This window comes from Phoca vitulina, unplaced genomic scaffold (assembly GCF_004348235.1).
Source record: "Phoca vitulina isolate PV1807 unplaced genomic scaffold, GSC_HSeal_1.0 scaffold21, whole genome shotgun sequence".
NCBI classification, from domain to species: Eukaryota; Metazoa; Chordata; class Mammalia; order Carnivora; family Phocidae; genus Phoca; species Phoca vitulina.
In genome coordinates this window covers 30,539,795-30,561,852 of record NW_022589724.1, presented here as the reverse complement: position 1 = coordinate 30,561,852, position 22,058 = coordinate 30,539,795, and the positions used below count along the sequence as shown (strand labels likewise).

At 59.4% G+C, this 22,058-nt stretch overlaps 1 protein-coding gene across 9 annotated transcripts in view; it reads left to right on the top strand.

Moving 5' to 3' along the window:
- VAV2 (vav guanine nucleotide exchange factor 2) overlaps positions 1-22,058 on the top strand; it is a 165,850-nt gene that overhangs the window by 83,345 nt on the left and 60,447 nt on the right. For all 9 annotated transcript variants that reach the window (XM_032418668.1, XM_032418666.1, XM_032418670.1 and 6 more), the window contains exon 3: positions 9,278-9,336. In XM_032418668.1, coding sequence (XP_032274559.1) covers positions 9,278-9,336 — 59 coding nt within the window. The remainder of the gene's footprint in view (positions 1-9,277; positions 9,337-22,058) is intronic.

The window sequence follows — 22,058 nt, the reverse complement described above, 5'->3', positions numbered from 1 at the left end:
CTCTGTCAAATAAATAAATAAAATCTTTAAAAAAAAAAAAAGGAAAAGGCCAGTGCTGAAGAGTCTGCAGACTCTGCCTTTTTTTTTTTTTATACCTTTTTCTCTCCTCCTAAATCACTTTTGAGCTCCCACCCACTTTCCGGGACCACCAGACCCTCCTTCCGTGTGTCCCCCTCCAGAGTTGCTGCCTGTCGCTGGCTCCAGTGAGTGGGGGTTTTCATCTGGCCGCTTAGCCGTCCTGGGGCCCCTGTCTCCCGCACGCTTTCGGCCGCCCTGAAGCAGAGTCCCATCAGCCGGGCCCGCCAGGCCGCCACCGCCGCCCAGAACACAGCGGCTGACAAGTGGCCGTATTTCCCACTTGCTTCTGATTCCCCGGCTCCTCCCGGGGGCAGGGCTCGAACACGGGGCTGTGATTGCACACCCTGCCTGATGAATCACACCTCAGCGGCCGCTCCTCATTCTGAAGGCACCAGTGCGGAGGCTTTTCTGACCTTGCTCTCGATGTGAAAAAAGGGAAAAAACAGAAGGGCAATGCAGAGCTGAGCTGGGGAAAGCAATTTATGATGATTTGCTTCTAAATATGCAGCCGTGTTCGCTGTAGATCTCCCAGGCAGATAGGGGAGTTTCCCGGGCAACATGTTTAAATGAGGTTCATAATCTTGCCGTTCGGCTCCGTGGAGCTGTGTGTGCGCATGTGTGTGTGTGTTTGTGTGTTTTCCAGATGTGTGGTAGTGGCTGATAAGGAAGGTCTGCGGGCTTGAGCCCAGTGTGTGTGATTCCTGCTTATTGACTCCTAATGACAGCGAGGGAGCTGGGGCCGGGAAGCCCTCCTGATCCGCACAGAGCCAGCGGGGTCTGACGGGACCCGGGCGTCTGCCTGGGATTGCTCACCTCATCGCCAGCAAGAAGCCGCCCCGGGTCCCTCTTAAAGGCCGGCTTGTATCTGTCTTCATTGTTCTGGGTCATTCCTGCCCGTGCTTCTTCATCGAGGACCTAGGGGAAGCTAGCTGGCCTTCCTGGGGGCGGTACCAGCTAAATGCTAGGACGGACACGGTCGCTTTACTGCGGTTCCCGAGCGAGCCGTTCATATCGCCTTAACGTGGCAGTGATGCGTGTGTCCTTGTTTCTTTGCAGAGACATTTTGTCAGCTCTTCAAACCCGACTTCTTTATGGTACCCATTAGCATAGGAGCCTTCATTCTGAGGGGTATTGATTTTTTCACTTGTGAAGAAATACTGTTTCCACATAACGAACTCCTATCCTGGAGGATTTCTGTCTTTTATGTTCAGGATAATAAAGACTTTAAGGCAAAAAACACACAGAAAACCTTGGTTCATGTTTTGAGTTCTGGTGGAGAGGTGAGGTGCGTTGGTGGCTCCCCCAGGAGACGGCAAACCTTCAGGGAAGTGCCAGGTGGGCAGAGGGCGCATGTGTGTGTATATGCGTGCGTGCATGTTTGTGTGCGTGTGTGTGTCTGTGTCCATGTTTGTGTGCGGCCTCTGCCCCAGGAAGACCTTCAGGGGCCCCGGCTGATGGCGGCTTCACCATCTTTAACATGGGTGTTTCGAGGCTGCCCAGGACCGGGAGGTTTCACGAGCCAGGCCTGCAAGTGGCCCACTTGTTGTCTGCTCCATTCATTGGCTGGACCTCAGACACTGCCAGAGAGGCTGGAAAATGTGGCCCAGCCAGGCCCGGAAGAAGGGGTACGCGGTCTTGCGCCCAGCTGCGAGCTCCTGGGGGTGGGGTGCTAGGTAGAAACACAGGTTTGGGTCATGCAGATCTGGGTTTAGTTCCTCATTTGGCCACTTGTTGCCGGGTGACCTGGGACAAGGTCCTCATTCTAATCCAGTCGCCAGGGTTTGCATCTAATAATGGGGAGTTGGGGGGAGGGAATAACACATACAGGAGTGATGTTTGTGTCGTGTTTATCTTAGTGCGTAACATACTAAGTGCTCAAGAAATGGTAGCTCATGTTCTGACAATTAAGAGGTGGGGATTGGGAGGCAGTTCTTTCTCTCACTCTTTTTTAGATTTATTTATTTGAGAGAGAGAGAGAGAAGAGGGGCAGAAGGAGACGAAAGGAGAGAGAGACTCTCAAGCAGACTCTGTGCTGAGCATGGAGCCCGGCGTGATGCTCGATCTCATGACCCTGAGATCCTTACTTGAGCCAAAATCAAGTTGGGTGCTTAACCGACTGAGCCACCCAGGCGCCCCAGGAAGCAGGTTCTCTTTGGAGCCTTTGCTGCTGATTCTGCCTGTCCATCTACCATCTATCCACTCCTCCATCCATCCACCTACCCACTTATTCTCACACCATCCATCTGTGTACCCATTCATTCATCCACACACTGATCCATTCACCCCCCACACCCATCCATTCATCCTCCCATCCATCCATTTGTCTACACACTCATCTCTTCACCCGTACACCCACCCATCTACCCATCTATTCACCCATCCATCTGTCCACACACCCACCCATCTACCCATCTACCCATCCATTCAGTGACACACCCATCCATTCATGCGTGCACCCATCCGTTTACCCACCTACCCATATACACAGACATTCTTTGAGCATTCCTGCAGTCCGTCTGTGGCTTCTGCCCATCCTATAAACTCAGTGGGCTGCAGTTTTCACCTGTAAAATGTGAAGCGGCAATCCAGAGCCTGGTTTTGAAGGTCAGATGTGATGTAAGCCCCAGAAGAGCTTGGAAGAGCTGCATGTGGCACATGACAAGTGTCAGGTGTCCAGGAGGCCTGGGGAGAGCTGGGGTGGCAATGGGCATCCTCAACAGAGGGCACAGCCGGCCACATTATGTTCCTGTGCACCCCTGGAACCATGCCTCTGCTTACCCTGGCAGGGAAGGGGAGAATGTGGAGGTTGAAAGACACTTGGTTGTGGACTCCTACCTCTGCAAAGGTTCAGCGGGGTGGGTAACAGGAGTGTCCCTCCCAGCCCCCACTGACCAACTGTGTGAGCCTGAGCACATTCCCCAGGATTTGGCCTCGGTTTCCTGTCTGTAAAATGGGTACAACATCAGTCCAGTCCAGTGTCCGTCATGGGAAGGACCCTCCTGGAGCTCAGAAGTCTCATGAAATGCCTTGAGGTCTGTACCCCAGGGCAGGCTCGTAACAGCTCAGCTGGGTAGGACGCGCTGACCGATTGTTCCCTTCAGCACGAGAGTGCCACCTTGGGAATTGTCCCCAGTGGGACTTCAATGTGAACACGGAAATGGTTGCTCTGTCCCTCTCCCAAGTCTCCTGGTCTCTGTCTGGAGGGAACTTGGGGCCTCGGGTGGCCCAGATCTTCCTGAGAAGCAGGGTCCCTACTTGAGCAATCCATGAGGAGTGTGGAAAAGCCTCTGGTTTCTCGGCAGGAGTTACAGCTGATGGGCCTACTCTGTGAAGACATTGGGAATGCATCATTGAGCAAACCCAGCTCAGCTCAACCCTCAGGGAGCTCACAGACCAGTGTGCTGTCGGAACCCCTCTCTGGGGCTGCAGGGAGAGCCTGGAGTCTTGTGAGCCTTCCTCTGTCATTCAGTCACTCACTTTTCCCATCTGTCCTTCCGTCCCCCTTCCACCCATCTATTTGTCCTTCTTCTACAATCCATCTGTCTATCTCTCCCTCCCATTCGTCCGTCCGTCCATCTGTCCATCCATCCATCCTCCTTCCCATCCATCCATCCATCTATCCATACACTATCCATCCTTCCATCCATCCATGCATCTGTCCATCCTCCCTTCTTCCCATCCATCTGTCTATCCATCCATCTATCCATCCATCCTCCCTCCCTCCCGTCTGTCCATCCATCCACCCACTGTCCATCCTCTCTTCCTCCCATCCATCCATCTATCATGCATCCAGCCCCTTACCATGCATCCATCCATCCTCTCTCCCATCCATCCATCCACTATCCATTCTCCTTTCCTTCCATCCATCTATCCATCCATGCATCCATCCTCCCACGTGCCCATGCATCCATCCACCTAGCCATCCATGCATCCGTCCTCCCACGTGCCCATGCATCCATCCACCTAGCCATCCATGCATCCGTCCTCCCACGTGCCCATGCACCCATCTGCCTGGCCATCCATGCATCCGTCCTCCCACGTGCCCATGCACCCATCCACCTGGCCATCCATGCATCCGTCCTCCCACGTGCCCATGCACCCATCCGCCTGGCCATCCATGCATCCGTCCTCCCACGTGCCCATGCACCCATCCGCCTGGCCATCTAGCCAGATCAGCATTTGCCAGGTGACGTCTGTGTACCAGGTACTTTGAATATAAAGTTCAGAGGCGCAGCTTCATATGCTGATACATTTCAAGGAGGTCCTGTGTCCTGTGTCACCAGACAGTTTCATAAGAGTGAGGGTCCTGATTGGTGTCCTGTTGGCTGCAGCTTGAAATGGGGGGCCCGCCGCTGTGTGCTCTGGGTGAGAGTAGGAGAGTGGTGACTTATGACCTGTTTGTGATGGCCATGGTGTGGTGAGAGTAAATCTATCCTGTGTTTCCACTGCAGGGCCCAGAGTTTGAGCCTTTTGGCTTGAAGAACATGTTCTATTGACAGGAGAATTCAGGGAGGTTCTGCACCTGGGGGTGGGGGTGGGGACGGACACCAGTAGACTTTTTTTTTTAAATAACATTTGCTCCTACTGTATATTGTAGGAAACTGTAATACCCAGCCAAGGAAGAGCAGGAGGCAGACTGCACAAAGACACTCAGTCGCTGCCTACGTTTTGTGCATTTCTGCCCGGCCCTTTTAAGCAGTATATAATTTTAAAGATCTTTTAAAAAATTTATTTGAGAGAGAGAGTGAGCAAGCAAGAGAGAACACGAGCCGGCGGGGAGGAGCAGAGGGAGGAACAGACTCTCCATCAAGCAGGGAGCCCAATGTGGGGCTCAATCCCAGGACCCTGGGATCATGACCTGAGCTGAAGGCAGACTCTCCACTGACTGAGCCACCCAGGCGCCCCAAGCAGTATATAATTTTGGAAACTAGACTCTATTGATCGTACATGTTTTACAACCTGTTTCTTTCACTTAAGGGATTCATGAATAGATTTTATGTCAACAAATCTCCTTCTACAACATCAGTTTACCCGGCGGCTCAGGACCCCTCATGGGGGCATGCCTGCCTTTATGTCTCCTAGCCTGTGTTGGGCGGTCAGGCTGCTGCTGGCTTGTTTGCCATCGGTCAGGTGCTGCAGGAACATCTCTGGAACCGAAGTGTTCTGCACCCCGGAGCAGAAACTCAGTCTTCTCGATGCCACCAGAGAGCAGTAAGGGCTTGCTTCTTCTGGCCGGGAGAGCAGGATGGTTCCCACCATTCTTCTTGGAAGGATTTGCTGGTGGCCCCTCGGGGACATGTCCTGCGGGCTGCCTGCTGAGCTCCATGCCTGGGCAAGATGATAAGCTGAAGCTTCGAGGTTGGCATGGGGTGCCGCCCTGGTTCGGGGACCCTTGGGGTCTAGCAGGACAAGCTTCGTGAGGGGAGGCTGTGGGGCCCCAGTGACAGAGGTCCTGGGAGCCCTGTTCTGGAACTCTAGGCTCGGCGAGGTCTGCACTGGATATTGCTCTGCCCAGGGTCCCCCTTTAGCTTCCTGGGGTCCAGATTACATGTCCTTTCCCCAGAAGTCCCTGCTGCCCACTTGGCCTGACTGTCCATTCCACACACATCCCCCTTCAGCAGCTCCATGCTTCACACCCAGGCCGGCCCGAGGTGAACAGGTGGGGCACCCTCCTTGCCCTTCTGCACACCTTGACCGAGTCTGTGCTATTGTGTGTCTGACCCAAGCTCCACATCTGGGTCACGCGGGGCCTTACAAATTAAGCAGATTCCTGGGCCCCACTCTCTTCCACTCCGGAGCCTTCTGGGGGGTGGGCTTGGGGGGCTGCATTCTGAAACTTGGCCAGCGAGCACGAGGAAGCTGAGTGGCTGCTGGTGTTCAGGAGTCTGTCCGCCCTGAATGCAGACCCGGTGGAGAACGTGGGGTCAGAGCAGGCCGCGGCTGGGTGGGGACGGAGCCAAGACGCCCACCCAGGGTGCACACCCCACACCTCTACTTGCTGTCCTCTGGGCTGTCCCCTCCTCTCCTTGCACCTTCATTGGGGGTGCATGTGGCTCCTCCCTGTGGGACTGGCCCTCTGGGGACACAACTTTCTGGGGTAACCCCCTGCCCGTCCCCCATACACATGTTCGTTGGCCCCGGCGACATGGTCAGTGGGTTGCTGAGCCAATTGTGTGTGGGGAGGAGGGGAAGACGGTATGTGTGTGTTCTTTCCATTCGTTAACTGGGATGCAGGCAAGAAGTGCAGATAGAAGTTGGGAGAATGTCATTGTTTGGCATTTATGTTTTCAGAAGGGCTGGAGGGGCTGTGGGCTGGGAGCTGTTTGATCATGGCCCGGCCCCTCCATCCTGGGATGGAGCCGCCTGGCCAAGGGTGACGTGGGAGCCACGCAGGGGCCTTGCTTCCCCTGCAGGGACATGCACCCCTCACCCTGTCTTCCCACATGGGGCTGCGGCCACCCCACGTCTGACCCCACGACGGGGGGGGCCCCACACCTGCTCCCAGCAGCCTCCACCCTCCCATCACCGCAGCGGGGTTCCCTGCGGTGGGCCCCGCCGGAGCACTCCCTTTCCTGCACACACTCCGGCCAGGGAGCATGGCCCAGGCGGACCCAGGGACGGGGCCCCTCCCACAGAGAGGACCACATGGAACCCCATGTACGGAGCTGCCTCTCACTCGCCGGATCCCTCACCACCAGGGATGACAGACTCCAGCCTGCAGCAGAGTGTCTGCGAGCGGGGGGCCAAGGCTGCCGGGCGCATGGCGGCTAGAGAAGCCACCGTGTCCGCCGGGACCGCAGCGCGTGGACACGCCGGGACCTGTACCCTGGCTTCGGCGCGCTCCCCTGCGGCAGCTCCCCTCTGCCTGGGGTTCCACCTGTGTGTAGGGAGCACGGCGTTCGCACGAGCTGCAGGAAACAGGCTTCGTCCCCGCGCCCGCGCTGACCAATGGCCGGTGCCGTGGGTGCGCTCCGCGGGCAGGAGTCTGGCCTGAGTCTGGCCTGCCGGGGAGGAGTCGGGCAGGTGGTGAACGTTGTTGGTCGCGGGGCCGCAGGAGGGCATGGCGTGTGTGCCCAAAGCTCCGAGCTCTGGCGTTGCTCGCTTCTATCACACGCGGCGCTGGTGCTTTAATGGCCAATGCTTAGAGCTCTCAACAGCCAAGAATAACAGCCAAAAGCCAAGTTGCTCACTGCTTGTGCAAGGCCCTGTGTAGCACACGAGCTTGGGGCCTCGGCGGGGCCAGTTGCACCGTGAGCCAGTGGAGTCCCGTCTGGGGCGGCGCAGAAGGACCCCGCCATTCTGCGGATTCCTGACTGCCAGGCCCCGACCCCTGAAGTGTGACCAGGTACCAGAGGGCCGCTCACAGCACTCGGTGTGTTGGCCAAGGCGGCCCTGTCGCCGGCTGAGAAAGGGGCCTTCTGGTATGGCTTGGGTTTTCTCTTCCTCTAAAAAAAATTGCGGCTGGAAGGAGAGCAACCTAAGAGGAAGTCTGTGGAATGTGTCTCAGCTGGGGGCTTTAGGACCTTACTTCAGTTTCCCGGTCTCCTGAATGTGCTTGGCAGGCCCGGCCTTGTAGGATGTGAGGATCCACCACATCAAGGGCCCAGTGGGCTCGGTTCTTGCAGCGACCCACAGCCGGCAGAGGGTGTCTGTGAATTTAGCAGGTGGTCCTCGTGGGCCGTGTTCGTGGTCTCTGTCCCCACACGCACATGCACACACACAAGCACACGCAGACTACACACACGTGCACGCATGCACACGACCACACAGCATGCAACGCACACTTCCTCTTGCACGCACTTGTGCACATGCATGCACACCCATGCACACCCATACACACATGACCACACATAGATTACACACGGACCACACAAGCACACAGACTGCACACACATGTATATCACATGTGCACACGTGCACAGAGACCACACACACATGAAATGCGCACACTTCATCTCTCACACCTTCTTACTTATGTACGTGCGTGCGCGTGCAAGGACACGTGCACACACAGACCACACACAAGCACATAGACTGCACGTGCACACACGCAGTGACCACACACATAAACCAACACGAGCACACATGCACACACAGATTACACCCGCAGCGTGCGGTGCACACACCATCTTGCACACACACGTGCAGTCGCACACACACAGGGATTCATGCACCCTGACTCAAAGAGGTCTCGAAGTCGAGGCTTGCACCTGCTTCCTCAGTGTGTGATGTCTGGCATGGCAGGGGTCCCACAAACCCTGTAATGAATCGTGAGCAGCTTCATGTACGTTATACTCCGGGGCAACTGCCTCCCTTTCCCTGCCTCAGTTTACCGGTAATCACCTGTGGAATCTCTTCCCTGCCTGCTGCCTGTTGTTGTAAGGACCTGTGGAGTCCCTGCATTGGGGCCTTTGAGGCTGGGAGACAGGTGGGCCCTGGGTCACAGGACAGGACGGGGTAGGGTCAGGGCAGCCTAACAAGGAGTGGTCACAGCTCATGGCTGAGCACACGTCAGGACTTTCGCCCGGACAGGCCAGTCGGTCTGGGGAGATGCTGCTCGGATCCCCTCATGCAGCCTGAACCTGGAGCTCTTAGTTTTCCTTCCCCCTGACCCTTTGAGGGAGCCGGGTGCCGGCGTCAGAGCCATGCAGGGACAGGAGGGGCTAACGGAGCACTGTGCTTGGGTGTTTGTGTCAACGCTGCTGGGGAGCACGGGGCAAATCACTTGAGTTTTCTGGGCCTCCGCATGCCCCTCTCTGAATCAGGTCAGCACTTGCTGTGAACGTGTTATTAACCACATGGTAGCTTCCAGAACAGCGGCACGGGGTGAGCGCTTCGTAAGCGTGTCTTCCACTACGGCTCTCCGCAGCCCCGACAGGGCCGACCCTAGTGTGGGTGAGAACGAGGCCCAGCGCGTGGTTAATGTGGCTGGTGCGGGTGAGCCCAGCCCCGCTCCTCTGCCGCGGGGAGCCCAGCAGCCCTCAGCAGATGTTGGTGCACGGAAATGACACGTTTTGCATGGTACACACAAAATAGGCACCTAGCTCCCCCGGATGTGATGCTGTGTGTGTGTGTGTGTGTGTTTACGAGGTGAAATGTGCTGAGTGAACAGCTGTGTGCACACAACCCTTCATTACAGTTTTGTGATGACTTTCTGGTTTCTTGTGGAATTACAGAAGCGTCTTTCTGGTCTCCCCAGGTCATCTCTGCCGTGTCCAGACTCTCCCTGCACCACGTGGCTCAGAACAAAGGGATCAGGTGAGCTCGCCGGCGCGGCTAAGTGACGCCCCCTCGTCCTCCCCGCCACCCGCGTGCCACCCGCGGGCCCGGCCTCAGCGATGAGAGTCTGCAGCAGATATCCTCTGCCTGTGTCTTTTTCACGAATTTTCAATGTGGTGTCGCGTTGCCTGTTGCCCGCGGCGGGAAGGGGCGGGGAGGAGGGGGGACAGCCTTCGGTTCCCACCAGGGAGATCGTGTATGCGTGTTCAACTGACGGCTGCAAAATCTCTTTCAATTTCGGTAATAAGATCAGCAAATTAATCTTTTCACAGATCATTGCCTACCTAAGCGCCCTGCGCGGCCCCCCCACCCCCCCGCCCACGCATCACAACCAGGGAGGCTGTGCCATGAGGGCCGGGCAGCGGGCCTGGCCCATCTGGGGGCCCCGGGTCCCTCTGCGGGACTTCCCATTCCCAGGTTTAATGTGCCTTGGCTTTCAAAGCTCAGCCTCAGAGGATCCTGTGACCCCTGTGGTCCGGCCTCTGGTCTCCGATACCGGGCCGGGCACGCAGGCAACGGGGACAGGGGAGGGCAGCCCCAGTGAGAACAGGTGGTTGCCCGTTCTGACCCACAGGTGAGGGGTCAGGGAGACGTCTAAATGGGGGCCAGGTTCCAGATCAGGTGGGCCCAGGGGAGTACCTGCCCTTCCTCAATGTCCCTGGAGGACGTGGGCCAGCAGGGTAGGGATGGGGGTTTGGGAGGACAGAAATAGCCCCGCCCTAGGGTGGAGTGGGCGGGGTCATGCCCACGTGCAAGTGACACCGTGAGGGTGGCGTACTATGGCAAGGGGCCACCCCCTGGTGTTGTCTGTGAGCGACAACGAGTGCCTGGAGTCTGGGGTCCCCGGACCATGGGGCCGGGTGGATCCAGGCCAGCACAGCTGCCCCTTGGTGGGGCTGTTTGCCCAGGTTCAGAGAGTCACTGGGACAGATGCGAGGACTAGGGACCTGCGGCCCCCCCGCCTCCCCCCAATCTGGGAAGTCTGTTGCATTCTCAGAGGACTTGGAGATTCCTTTGAATTGGGGACTTTTGGTTTCTGTTGTTTATAACATCAGAGACAGGATAGGCTGTTTAAAACCGTTGTTAGACTATATGCTGAACACGTGCAGGAGAGTACTTAGAACACGTTAGGGTATAAAGGATGACCAGACCGAGCTCCTGCACCCACCAGGCAGCTCAGCCCCGAGGACATCGCTAATACCTTGGGGCCCCCTTGCCTCCCGCACCCCGCCCCGGCCCCGCCAAGCTTTCGTGAGGTCTGTAATAGGGACAGTTTAAAAACGTTAATTACGAATCAGTGTGTTATTTCTGGATACAAAGACAGCGCATAGTTTTGGTTTTGGTTTCCCCCAGAAACGACTGTCTGTTCGTTCTCCCGCTAGCGCGTGGTGGTTGGACCTCCCAGCCCATTCAGTGTAGTCTCGTCTGTCCACGTGTCCGTGTACGCACATGGGCAGGAGTGGAGTTCGTGCGACAGAAGGTAGTCACGTGATTTGCTCTTTCCCCGGAGGCTAGAGCGTCTGTATCTGTTTCTCCCCGAAGCAGGGCCTGGCCCAGGGGAGCCCGGTTACGTTCTCATTCTTGGGGCCGATGACCCCCCTGGTGTTGCCCTGGACAGGGCGGTCCTGCTATGGTTCCAGGCTCCACAGCCCGAGGCTGACGTAACCCTTCAGTGCAGGGGGCTGGGGGGGGGTTGGAAATGAGGGGAAGGAGGGGGTGTCTGCAGGTGTCTGCAGCCCCAGGCAGGGCAGGGCCTCCCCTCTGCAGAGAGAGCCCCCGCCTCCCACCTGCATGGCCTCCTCACCCTCAGGGCTGGTTGTCATCCGTGCCTCTCTTCCCCTGTGCTTTCCCGTCCTTGCCTGAGCCCCGATCCAGAGCTCTTCTGGGGTCCTTTCCCTCTGCAGCCCCCAGGGACAGGAGCTTCCCCACTGTGAGCTCAGGGGAGGGCAACACGGTGGGGCTGCCCCTCGTCCCCCATGCAGGCTGCCATTTCCCCAGGGGTCTGGGCGTTCTGGTAACCGCTGGCCCTTTACGACACTAGGTAGCTCTTCGTTTAAGAGCGTTTCCTAGCGTTCTTCATTACCAGAGGTTTCCGTGTGGCCAAACCCTTTCCTTTTCTGAAAACCCACCACCCATGCCTGCAGCCCTGAAGAGAGTCGTCCTGGTTTCTTTCCTGGCTGGATGGGAGCCCAGCAAGCTCCTTCAGAAAAATGAGCATTTTTACAGCCCTTGCACTTTGCCTAATGAGCTGATTTTCCATAAAAAGCCCTAATTATACTTCTCAGAGGCTGATCAATGGGAGACTTAATCTGAGGCCCCCACCCTGGTGCCGGCTGGAGGGTCAGAAGTGAGAGGTTGGGTAAGGGAGAAAGGGGTCCCTGGCAAGTCATCCAGCTCCTCAGGTGGAGGTGCAGGTCCTTGTCACACCAGAGCTGGCCCTCCAGAGTGAGGGATGTCCCGTTCACAGCTCTGAATGGCAACGGCAGGGGAGGGGGCAAAGGGACAAATTCTCCTGGGGATTGAAGCCGGAAGTTGAGGCCAACGAGCCCTCAGCCCACTAAGGTGTTCCCTTTCAGGCACCTGTTCACCCAGTGGCCTTAGGCAGGAATGCTCTCGGGCCCTCTGTCTCTTCTTCTGTAGGCCAGGAAGGTTCCCTTGCTGCGCAAGGTCGCTGTGAGCCTGTAGGCTGTGCAGCCCTCGGCACTCCATGGATGCCCATGGCGCCGGCCGGGGTGGGGGGCAGAGAGGGGGCCCCCAAAGCCACAGCCCCCTCCTGGCTCCTGGACCTTGTGTGACAGGGAAGAGTTTCCCTGCAGGTGTAACTAAGTTGTTATAGATGTCATGGGAAGTAGAAGAGGGAGGCGGGAAGGTCAGAGCAGAGCAAGGCGTGGAGGTGGAGCAGAGGTTGCGGTGATGTGGCCACAGCTGAGGAACGTGGGCGTCTTAGAAGCCAGGAAAGGCAAAGAACAGATTCTCCCCCGGAGCCTCCAGAAGGACCCCGCCTGCTGACACCTTGAGTTGAGCCCATGCGAGGCCCAGTTCAGACTGCTGACCTCCAGATCCGTCGGACGGCAAGCGTGTGGAGTGGGGCGGCGGTGGCCGTGGATGCAGCCGTGGATTCGCAAGGGTCCTGGCGCGGCGGGGGGCTCCGGGTCCTCGCTGGGCCGCTGCTCCCTGGGCCTGGGCCGCTGTCTTCTCTCTCTTTGTACCGAATTGAAGTAAAACTCACATGACATAAATCTAAGCCTCTTAACGCATACAGTTCAGTAGCATTTAGCAGGTTCTCCGTGCTATGCGCCCACCACCTCTGTCTGGTTCCAGAACATTCTCACACCCGATAGGAAACCCCATCCCTCATAAGCACCCGCGCCCCTCCCCTGTGCCTCCCCCTGGATCCGGCACTCAGCTTTCTGGATGGGCCTGATGGAGACATTTCGTATAAAGGGCATCGCACGCCGCGCAGCCTCCTGTGACCTGCTCCCTTCCCTGGGCGTCGTGGTTTCAAGGGTCTTCCGGGCTGTGGCGCAGGATAGAGACCGACCCCATGTGGGGTTTCCAGCCATCAGTGGATGGACGTTGGGTTGCTTCTGCCCTTTGGCAATTGTGAATCCCGCTGCAGTGAACATTCGTGTTTGTTTAGATACCTGAGCTTCCGTTCCTTTGGGTTGCCTTCTGACATTTTGATTATTTTCTGCCCAAAGCATACCCGTGAATCCCCGGTGTTCTGGACGCACCCGGGAGCCAGAGCCTGGGTCCCGTCCCCGTGTCCACGGCACATGATGGTTGCTCGCCTCGCCTGGGTGGCTGTCTCCTAGAGGGCGGCTCAGAGAGGGGGGCTGCCAGGCCGCCAGCGGGGAGCGGCTACTGTGAGTGGCCGTGGGGTCTCCCCCAGCCCAGTGCCTCCTGCTTGTTGTCGCCCCAAAACTCTGCTGCTGTGTGCCTGGGGGGTCCTCACGCTTGGTCTTTTCCTCCGGTCTGGGACACCCCAGCCCCATTTCAGGGGGGTGGGGCTGCGGGCAGGCTGCAAGGTGGGTGGGTGGGGCAGGGGCAGGGGTGGGAGAGATGGGACGGCCCCTAGCCCCCAGCAGATGGAACGTCCTTTTTCAATTTGAAGTGAATTCTCAGAATGTCAGATGTACCCGGATCCAAATCTGAGTCGAGGAAAGCGTTCTGGAACTGAAGAGAAACGCTCCTTGTCTTGTTGCCGGCTGCAGAGGACCTGCTCTTGGGTCTTCCTGGGCGCAGGGGGATGGGGAGTGAGCCTCCGCCCCCAGATGCTCCTGTGGGTGACAGACAAGGGGCAAAGCCGCCTTGGTAGGAGGTGAGCCTTGCTGTCTGATGGGGTCTCCCGTCTTCGTCCTGAGGCAAGAGTCTCGTGGGAGGGTGGGAGATCCGGTGCTCTCGGCGTTTCTAGGGAAGAGAGGCGTGATTTCCCTCAATCCTCAAAGGGCCCTCCCCAAGTGAAGGTCTTGTCCTGCGGTGAAGCCCCAGCCGCTCCTCGAGGCGTCCTGTGTTTGCGGACACCAGCTGTGGCTCACAGTCCCCAGCTCTCTCCATGGGCCCCCTCCCTGCCGACGTCCCTTTCCCATCTGGTGCCACCTGGTTAATTCCGGGGAATTGGACTGTTCATGAGAGGTTTGGACGGAAAGTGGCCGTTTTCATGTGCTTACTAGCTCATTCTGCCAGCAAGATGGGTTTAATTGTCCCACCTGGTGACTTCAAGCGTCTGGCCACTTGTCGTCGGTGGAGAGCCCGTGTTCCTCTTCCTTCCCTGATGATGGTGGGGCCGGCATCGTTGGCCACAGGGGAGAAACTGGAAGACATGAGATCCCTTCCGGGAGGGGCTCGGACCGTTGCGGGCCGGTGGGTGGCATGGTTGTGTCTGGCCTCCCCCGGCGTGTCCTGGCCGCACAGGGCGGCTCTGCCCAGCTGGTGCCTGTCCCACTTGCCCGGTCAGGTGACCGCTCAGGGGCGGACGGCGTCTGTGTTAAGCGCAGAGACCCAACCTGGCTTGGTTGCCCCCTCGCTCCCACGGCCTCGGCTGTTCGCTCTCCCCACCTCTGCTGGGGCCACTGCGTAGGTCTCTGGGCTTTGGCAGAACGAGCCGTGTCCGCTGGTGTGTGCACGTGCGTGTGCCTGGCGTGTTCGCTGTGACTCTTTCCTCGCACGCCCGTTTCTGCCTCCTGGTATCTGTACGTCAGCGTGCCAGCAGCTGAATCTGAACACAGACCTCATGCCCGCTGGGGCAACAGGCACCCAGAGTGTCCCAGATCCTCCCTGGGGGCTCTGTTGAAGGTTCTAGAAGGGAGGGCACTCCTTGTGCTGCAGGTGGGGTTGGGAGGGAGGGTGTGTGGCCGTCCTGCCTGGGAAGTGTTGGAGGAGAGGGTGTGGGCAGCGGGGAGGGAGGGACCTGGTTTAAAGATCCCGGAGCTGGTGTGGCTGCCAGGCTGCTGTCACTGGGGGGCAGTGGGGGGGTGCTTTGAAGAGTGAAGGGGGCCTGTGTTGTGGGGGCTGGTGTGGGGAGCACACGTGGGTGTGGCTCTGCTTGGCCCATCTGCTTGACCCTGGCCCGGCAGGTGTGCGGATGTGAGGGACACAGAACCTGCCTCAGAGAAGGAGGGGCCCCCGGGGCAGGGCCCACCCCAGAGAGGACAGGGTGGCAACAGTGTCCGTGGGTGCCTTCTCCATTCACCTGACAACGTGACTCCAGCTCTTCCTGCTTCTGAGCACATCCCTCGTGGGAAGGAATGTCATGTGGTTCCATCCAGCCTCCCACCCCCATTTGGTGACCATGACCCACTCCCAGGGAGGAGGGATGGCCGTGGGGTGGAGGGGAGAACCAGACACTGACCTGGGGGCACGAAGGTCATGTTTTGTCCGTGCTGGCCACCAGGACAGAGCTCCCGAGTGGCAGCCCTGAGGCTTTGAACCTTTCCCGCTGTCCAGGGCCTACATTGTCCTTCCCCGGGACACCCGAGTGTCCTGCCCGTGAGCCACGGCCGCTGTCTGTGAATGGGGTCATTATCAGGACTGCGTGGGCGACCCGGGCAGCGTGCTTAGCCTGGGGCCTGGCAGGCGAGTGCCTGGCACATGGTGGCCAGCTGACTTTCGGTGAGTCTGCACCACGGACTACGGGAGGGGCCCCCTCCTCACGTCCTTCACCCACCGCTGAGCCGAACTCCTAAGGAACAGTCTCCTCCGCTTCTCTCTGCCACCTCCACTGTGGGCACCAGAGCTGGAAAGACACATATTTGTTGAAAAATGTATTAACTGGCCGTTTTGTGCCGGGGCAGCGGGGAGCTAATTCATGCTGGAGACGGTCAGAAGGAGCAGAAGGGCTGCCCGGCGGGAGGGCCGAGAACGGCCAACCGGAGCTTCCATGGCCGGGCAGCGTCTTTACAAAGACTGAGTGCAGCTGATTGCCTGTCCCTGCTCCCATCCCTGCTCTGCAGGGTCAGGCGGCCCTGGCCGCTCTCACGGTCTTATTGCCCCCTCCCCCAACTCGCTCCCCTCCCCCGCCCTCCAGCCCGTTCATGCAACCAGTCAGCTCTCCATCCATCCATCTGTCCCTCTACCTCCCCGTCCATCCACCCATCTGTCCATCTGTCTATCCATCGATCTGTCATCTCTACACTTATCCATCCTTCTACCCACCCATCTGTGCTTCCGTTCTTCCTTCCACCCACCCATCCATCCATCATCTTTCTGCTTACATTTCCACCTATCTGTGTGTCTGTCTATCCTGCCACCTACCTACCGCCCACCCGTCTATCTACATATCTATCCATCTGTCCATCCATCCACTTATCCGTCCTTCCACCCACCCTTCTGTCCTTCCATCCATCCTCCCTCTGCCTGTGTCACACGAATGTGGGCCGGTCTCCATGTGGTGCTGGGAAGCTCACAGCCTCTGGCTCCATTAAGGTCTGGCAGTGACAGTGTGAGGCCCCAAGTGCTCCCCAGCGCAGCCCAGGCACTCAGCTGGGTATCGTGCTGGGGGCGGGGCGGACGAAGGAGCAACCCCGCTGACCTGGGTGGTGGCGGGATGCCGGGTCAGTGTGCTGCTCCTGAGCCTTTATGTCCTCTTTGGTAAAGTGGGGTCACGGTTGAAACTCCCTCCCCAGGCTGTTGTGAGGATTCAGGGAATCTCCACAAAGTTCCCAGCACAGGCCCTGACGCACAGTAGGGAGGGGCCGCCTCATTGTGCCTCATTTTCCTCTTCTGCAAACGGGGCTCTGCCAGCTCCCACCTGGAGGGCTGAGTGGGCTGAAGCAGGTCGTGCGTGCGTGAGTTTCCCGCTTCCCGATTGATGGAGGACGTGTGGGCTCTGCCTGTGGACGAGCTCCGTGGGCCGTGCCTGTGGACGAGCTCCGTGGGCCGTTCCTGTGGACGAGTTCCGTGGTGCCCAAGCCTCAGGGAGCCCAGGGTCACCGCTCTGCTTGAGGTGCTCATAGGAGACGTCAGGGGACAACGTGCATCCAAGCGCGAGCATCTGCTCCAATTTGTGGCTCACGAGCGTCACACCAGCCCCCCCGGGCCTTCTTGGGGTCACTCGGGTGCCCAAGTTCGGAATCATGACGGGGGAGATGTCACCGGTGCCCACATTGGCCTGTCCTTGCTGACAGATGTCCCTGGTGCCCAGACAAGAGAATCGCTGCCCAATGAAAACTCCAGGAGTGTGAGCTGCCTCCCGGGCCGAGGACCTGTCTGCGCCAGGCAGTGAGATGGAAAACGAGGGGAGGCTGGGGCCTGGCACATTTGCCGTGACCCTTGCAGACTCATGAAGCCCCTGGGGCTGAATTTCAGACCCTTCGCTCGGCTCCCACAGCCCAGCCTCCACAGCCCAGCACCTTCATGCTGGAAGAGCCCTTCATTCCTCCTTCGACGTATGGGGAAACTGAGGCCCAGAGAGCTTCTCTTTCCCACAGTCCTTTATCTAAGGAAGTCAGTGGTTATCTGTTCTTGTTCATTCATTCATTCATTCATTCATTCATTCATTCATTCATTCTGTTCGTGCCTGGTGATGTCTGTCCCCAGGCCAGGTGCTGGGGTGCAGCCAGAACCGGCCCCCGTCAGGTAGGGAGATGGACACAGGACCCCGGTCACAGGCAGGTGGACATGTTGCAGTGGGACGCGGGGCAGGGCGAGGTGAGTGGGGAATATGACCCCAGCCCCAGGGGCACAGGTGAAGGGCCAGCCAGCGACACTCGGGTCCGGGCTGCTGGTGTGATCTTCAGCAGGGGCCTTAGCCCTGGGCCTGTTTCCCGGCCTCTGAAAGGGAGGCCCCCATCAATTGATGGTTGGAGCCCATGGTAAGGGCCCAGGGCTGGAGCAGCCCTGTGTGGTGGTTCTCTGGTGAGGCCAGAGGATGCTTTTGAAGGCGGGCCCTGGGTGGGCAGGTGTGGGCTGAACGTGGCTTTAAGAATATGTGCACCCGAACCTATGAATGGGGGCTCACTGGGGAAAACCCTGTGGGCCTTAATGCAAGGGCAAGTGTCCTTTAAGAGACACAGGGAGGAGAGACACGGGCAGAGGAGGGGCTGTGTGACCACAGAGGCAGAGGCTGGAGGCACACAGTCAGAGCCCAGGGACACTGCTGGGGCCCCGAGGAGCTGGGAGGGGCACGAGTGCCCCCTCCCTAGAGCCTTGCATTGCCCTGCTCACACTTCGATTAGGACTTCTGGCCTCTAGCACTGAGAGCATGAATTTCTGCCGGTTTAAGCCACGCAATTGGTGGTACTTTTTATCGGTGGCCCCAGGACCCTAGCACAGTGCATGTGGCTGGGCACCAGGCTCCGGGACAGGGGCCAGGTGGGGAACCCCAGCCTCCAGCATGTCTGCTGTGTGGGGGTGTGATGCTGCACTTCCCAGAAGCCAATCAACGTCCCCACGAGCCCCAGCTCCGTCCTCATGCAGCCCCTGCCACGGAGACCTGCCTGCAGGGGGGGCTTGGGGTTCAGAGACCCCCGCTGGTCAGCCGGGATGGGAGGGTGGGCCTCCAGGGACAGTGGCTCCTCCTCTGGGTGTGCCCTGTCCCCAGAGCATTCGATGGGGGCAGTGAGCATGTCCACACGTACTGGGTCCAGAGTCCTCTCAACTCCTGTCCTGCCCCCTGGGGAGCGAAGATCGCTTCACTCTGTGATAAGCAAAACAATAACAGCCTGCTTCTTCGGCAAGTATCACCATTAAAAATTGATCCGGGCAGCTCTGCAACAGTATCCGCTCATTTTCAGAGACGGAGCAGAACGCGTTGTCATGCGGCGGGATTTCTACACGTGCAGAAGGGCCGTGAGGTCGTTCAGCGTGCCCACGGAGCACAGCGTGGCGTCCTGGCTCGGCGGCGATGTTGGGGCTGCGGCCTGGGGGTGCCTGTCGTTAACAGTCTGTGGCCTGAGGTCAGCCGTGCTCTCTCCAGGCCCGAGCTCGGCTCCCAATGGTGGGGATGGCCCCGGGCCAAACAAACGCATCAGAACCCGGGAAGGTTCACCGTTGTTTGCGAAAGGTTTCCAGGTGCTTGGAGCACGTCCAGTTACATGCAAGCCCAGCGCTCTCAGAAGCTCGAGGCCCGCGCCTCTGCTCCCTGGCAGGGGGCCTCTAATAGCCAAGGGACCGTCCCCCACGTGTCACCAGGCTGCCCTTCTCGCTGCGGTTCTCACCTGTCCCATTCCTCCTCGGGACCGGCTGCTTCTGTGAGTCGGGATGGACCGGGTTCTGTGGCGGCAAGAGATAGCCCCCGTGTCCCAGTGCCTTGTTCCTGCCGCTCCAGGTCACCTGCTCCCAGAGCCGGGCTGGAACAGAGTGGCCGTCGCGGTGGGTGGGGGGACACGGCAGCGCGTGTGCTGGCCCCTGCAGACTCTTGCCAGTCAGCGAAGCCAGGATGCTCGGTGACAGCAATTCAGCCTGTCGAGCAGCTCGATGCTGCTTGTCCCTGGGAGTGGGGGCTGCTGCTGTCCCCCCTTCACAGAGGAGGAAACCGAGGCCCAGAGGCTGAGGGGCTTGCTGGAGGTTACGTGACGAGGGCGTGGTGGAGCTGAGTCCGGAGCCTGCCCTCATCGGGCAGAGCCGCGCTCCCGCCACCCGTCCCCCCACCACGTGGCCTCCCTTTTGGCCAACGTGCAGGAGAGAGAGGGGTCTTGGAACTGACCGTCTTCCCTTGACCTTCCTAGTTCCTGTTCGTTCTGATCTGTTCCTCTTCTATTTTTATTTGTTTATTTAACTTTTCATGATTTCGGACACCCCCAAGCCTGCCAGCCAGTGCAGGAACTAGAACATTCCAGCTCACTCCCGACCTGGCCCTGCTCCCGTGCTCACCACCTGCTTGCTTCCGTCGAGTTAGGCTTACGGAATCTCACGTGCGGTTTTGTCTAGTCATCGTTGCTTTGGACCTTCAGTCAGGAGAATCAGTCAGGTTGACTCTGGGGCCTCGCTGTTTCTCTCACTGTCCCGTGACGCGTCAGGCCGCGGTGTGTGGCTCTGGGTCCTGGGCAGCACCCCCCAACCCCCCCGCTCTGGTGCCCGTCTCTTGCGCGTAGCTTCCCATGGGTCAGCGCTCCGAATGCCCATTTCCACCGGGGGGGCCCACTTTGCAGAGGAGGACGTGGAGGCCCTGAGGGGGAGCCTCTGGCCCTGGTCTCGCAGCTGGTCCGCGGTGCTGCTGGGTCTCCACCCCAAGGCCCTCAGGTGGGAGTCAGCAGGGAGTCGGGGTCCCGGGGCCTGGCCCCGGCACTGACTCGGCCCTTCCAGCCTTGGTTCCTGGCAGGACTGACCCTGGGGGCACTTTGGGGTCACTGGTGGGAGACCTGGACAGGCTTGCACCCCGACCCAGCACTGGAGGCTCTGGCCCTCCCTGATGCCGAGCTGCTCAGGGCAGAGGCGCCTTGCTGGCTTTGTCTCTGGTCCCCAGTGGGGTTGATGGCTGCAAAAAGCTGTGTTTGGTGCCATTTGGTGAATTCCTGTCTTGGACCCTCCCCTCCTTGAGCACTCCCGGGGCGCTGGACGTCACCGCAGGGTGGGAATCTGGCCGACAGTGCTGGAGCAGGGGTGGGATGGTGTCCAGCTGCGGCCCCTCCTGGGAGGGCAGCACCGAGGCGCTAGTGGTCTCATGAAAGCTGACGCCTGGAGCCCACCCTGAGACGTGGCTGGGCCCTCGGCCCGACGGACTCCAAGTGGGGCAATGGCCCGCCTGGACCCCTGGCCCACGCCCAGTCCCCCACCCAGGGCCACCTTCAGACTTAGGGTTGGCGCCCCCCGGGAGGGTTGATGCCCCGTTCTGCTCCGCAGTGGCCACGCCGGACCCCGTGCTGTGCGGTGGGAGGGCTGCAGTCTGTCCTTGTCCTCACTTGGGCCCAGGGCTGGCCACCCCCAGGACACCGCTGCCTGCAGCAACCCCCTGTCCCCACCTGTCACCACTGTGTGCTGCCTTCCTGAGGCCCAGGCTCTAGGGGGACAAGTCTGAGGGTGGGGCGTCAGAGCGACAGGGTAGGGGGCAGGGGGGGCACTCAGATGCCACGGTCAGTGCATCTTGCAGAGGAGGCGATGTTGGATCCTGCTGACCCCCCAAGGGGGGAGCAGTGACAGGTCTGGGGCCCCGGAGGCCTCGGCAGAGGCTCTGGGAGGGAATGCACTTGGCATCCTGTGGGATGGAGAGGGGCCAGGGACAGTGGAAGAGACCATGTGGGGAGGGATGGGCAGGGCAGGGGGGTCTCCATGTCTCTCTGAGTGTGAGGGGGAGCTCTGGGGGATTTCAGCGGGGCCGTGACACATCCCGTGCCCTAGTGGACATGGCCAGAGCAATCCGTCCATGCAGGGCCACAGCAGGCCACGGGGATTTCCTGCCTCCCCCGGGCACGGGGTGGGGGGGTAGGGGGTGAGGGGAGGGAACAGCAGAGTGGCCGCAGGGGCTGGGCCCTGCTGCTCGCGGGAGGATGGCCCTGCTGACCCACTGGCCTTTCCGCTCCTCTGCTGCCGTTCCGAGAAGTGGGCCGGAAAATCAAAAATACGTTGGGCTTCTCGGCTGCTGAGAAGTGGCATGGGGCTCCAGGCGCCTCCCTCCCTGCAGCTGGGGGCCGGGCCAACTATTCTTTCTCGACCCTGAGGTCAGAGTGTCTTCCTCCGCCTGGCTAGGGTTTTGGAAGCAAGGGCAGAAGCAGCCCGGCTGGGATCTGGGGATCCTTTGGGCTTTCTCTCTGGGGGAGGCAGTATCTGCCACCTCTCCGGGTGGCCTTGGAGCCGGCCAGCCCTCTCCCCTCCCCCACACGTCTGCTGGGCCTGCCTCGGCCGTGGCTTCACCTTGGTGTCCCTCCCCTCCGAGCCCCCACCTCACAGAGGCACAGAGACCCTCCTGCCTCTGTGGGGACTTTGGTTTAAGATCCTGGTGGTCATGGGGCACCTGGCTGGCTCAGTCGGTTCAGCGTCCGACTCTCGGTTTCAGCTCAGGTCATGTCTCAGGGTCGTGGGATCGAGCCCCATGTCGGGCTCTGCGCGCAGTGAGGAACCTCTCTCTCTCTCTCTCCCTCTGCCTCCCTGCCCCCTCCAACCCCACTCGCTCGCGCTTTCTCTCAAATAAATAAATCTTTAAAAAATAAACACAAGATCCTTGTGGTCAGCGCCTGGGCTGGCCCACCTGTCACTGCTCCTTGGCTACGGCCCCATCGGCCTCCTGCCCCGGCCCGTCATGGCCTCCTCTGGCCTCCGTCCCAGCC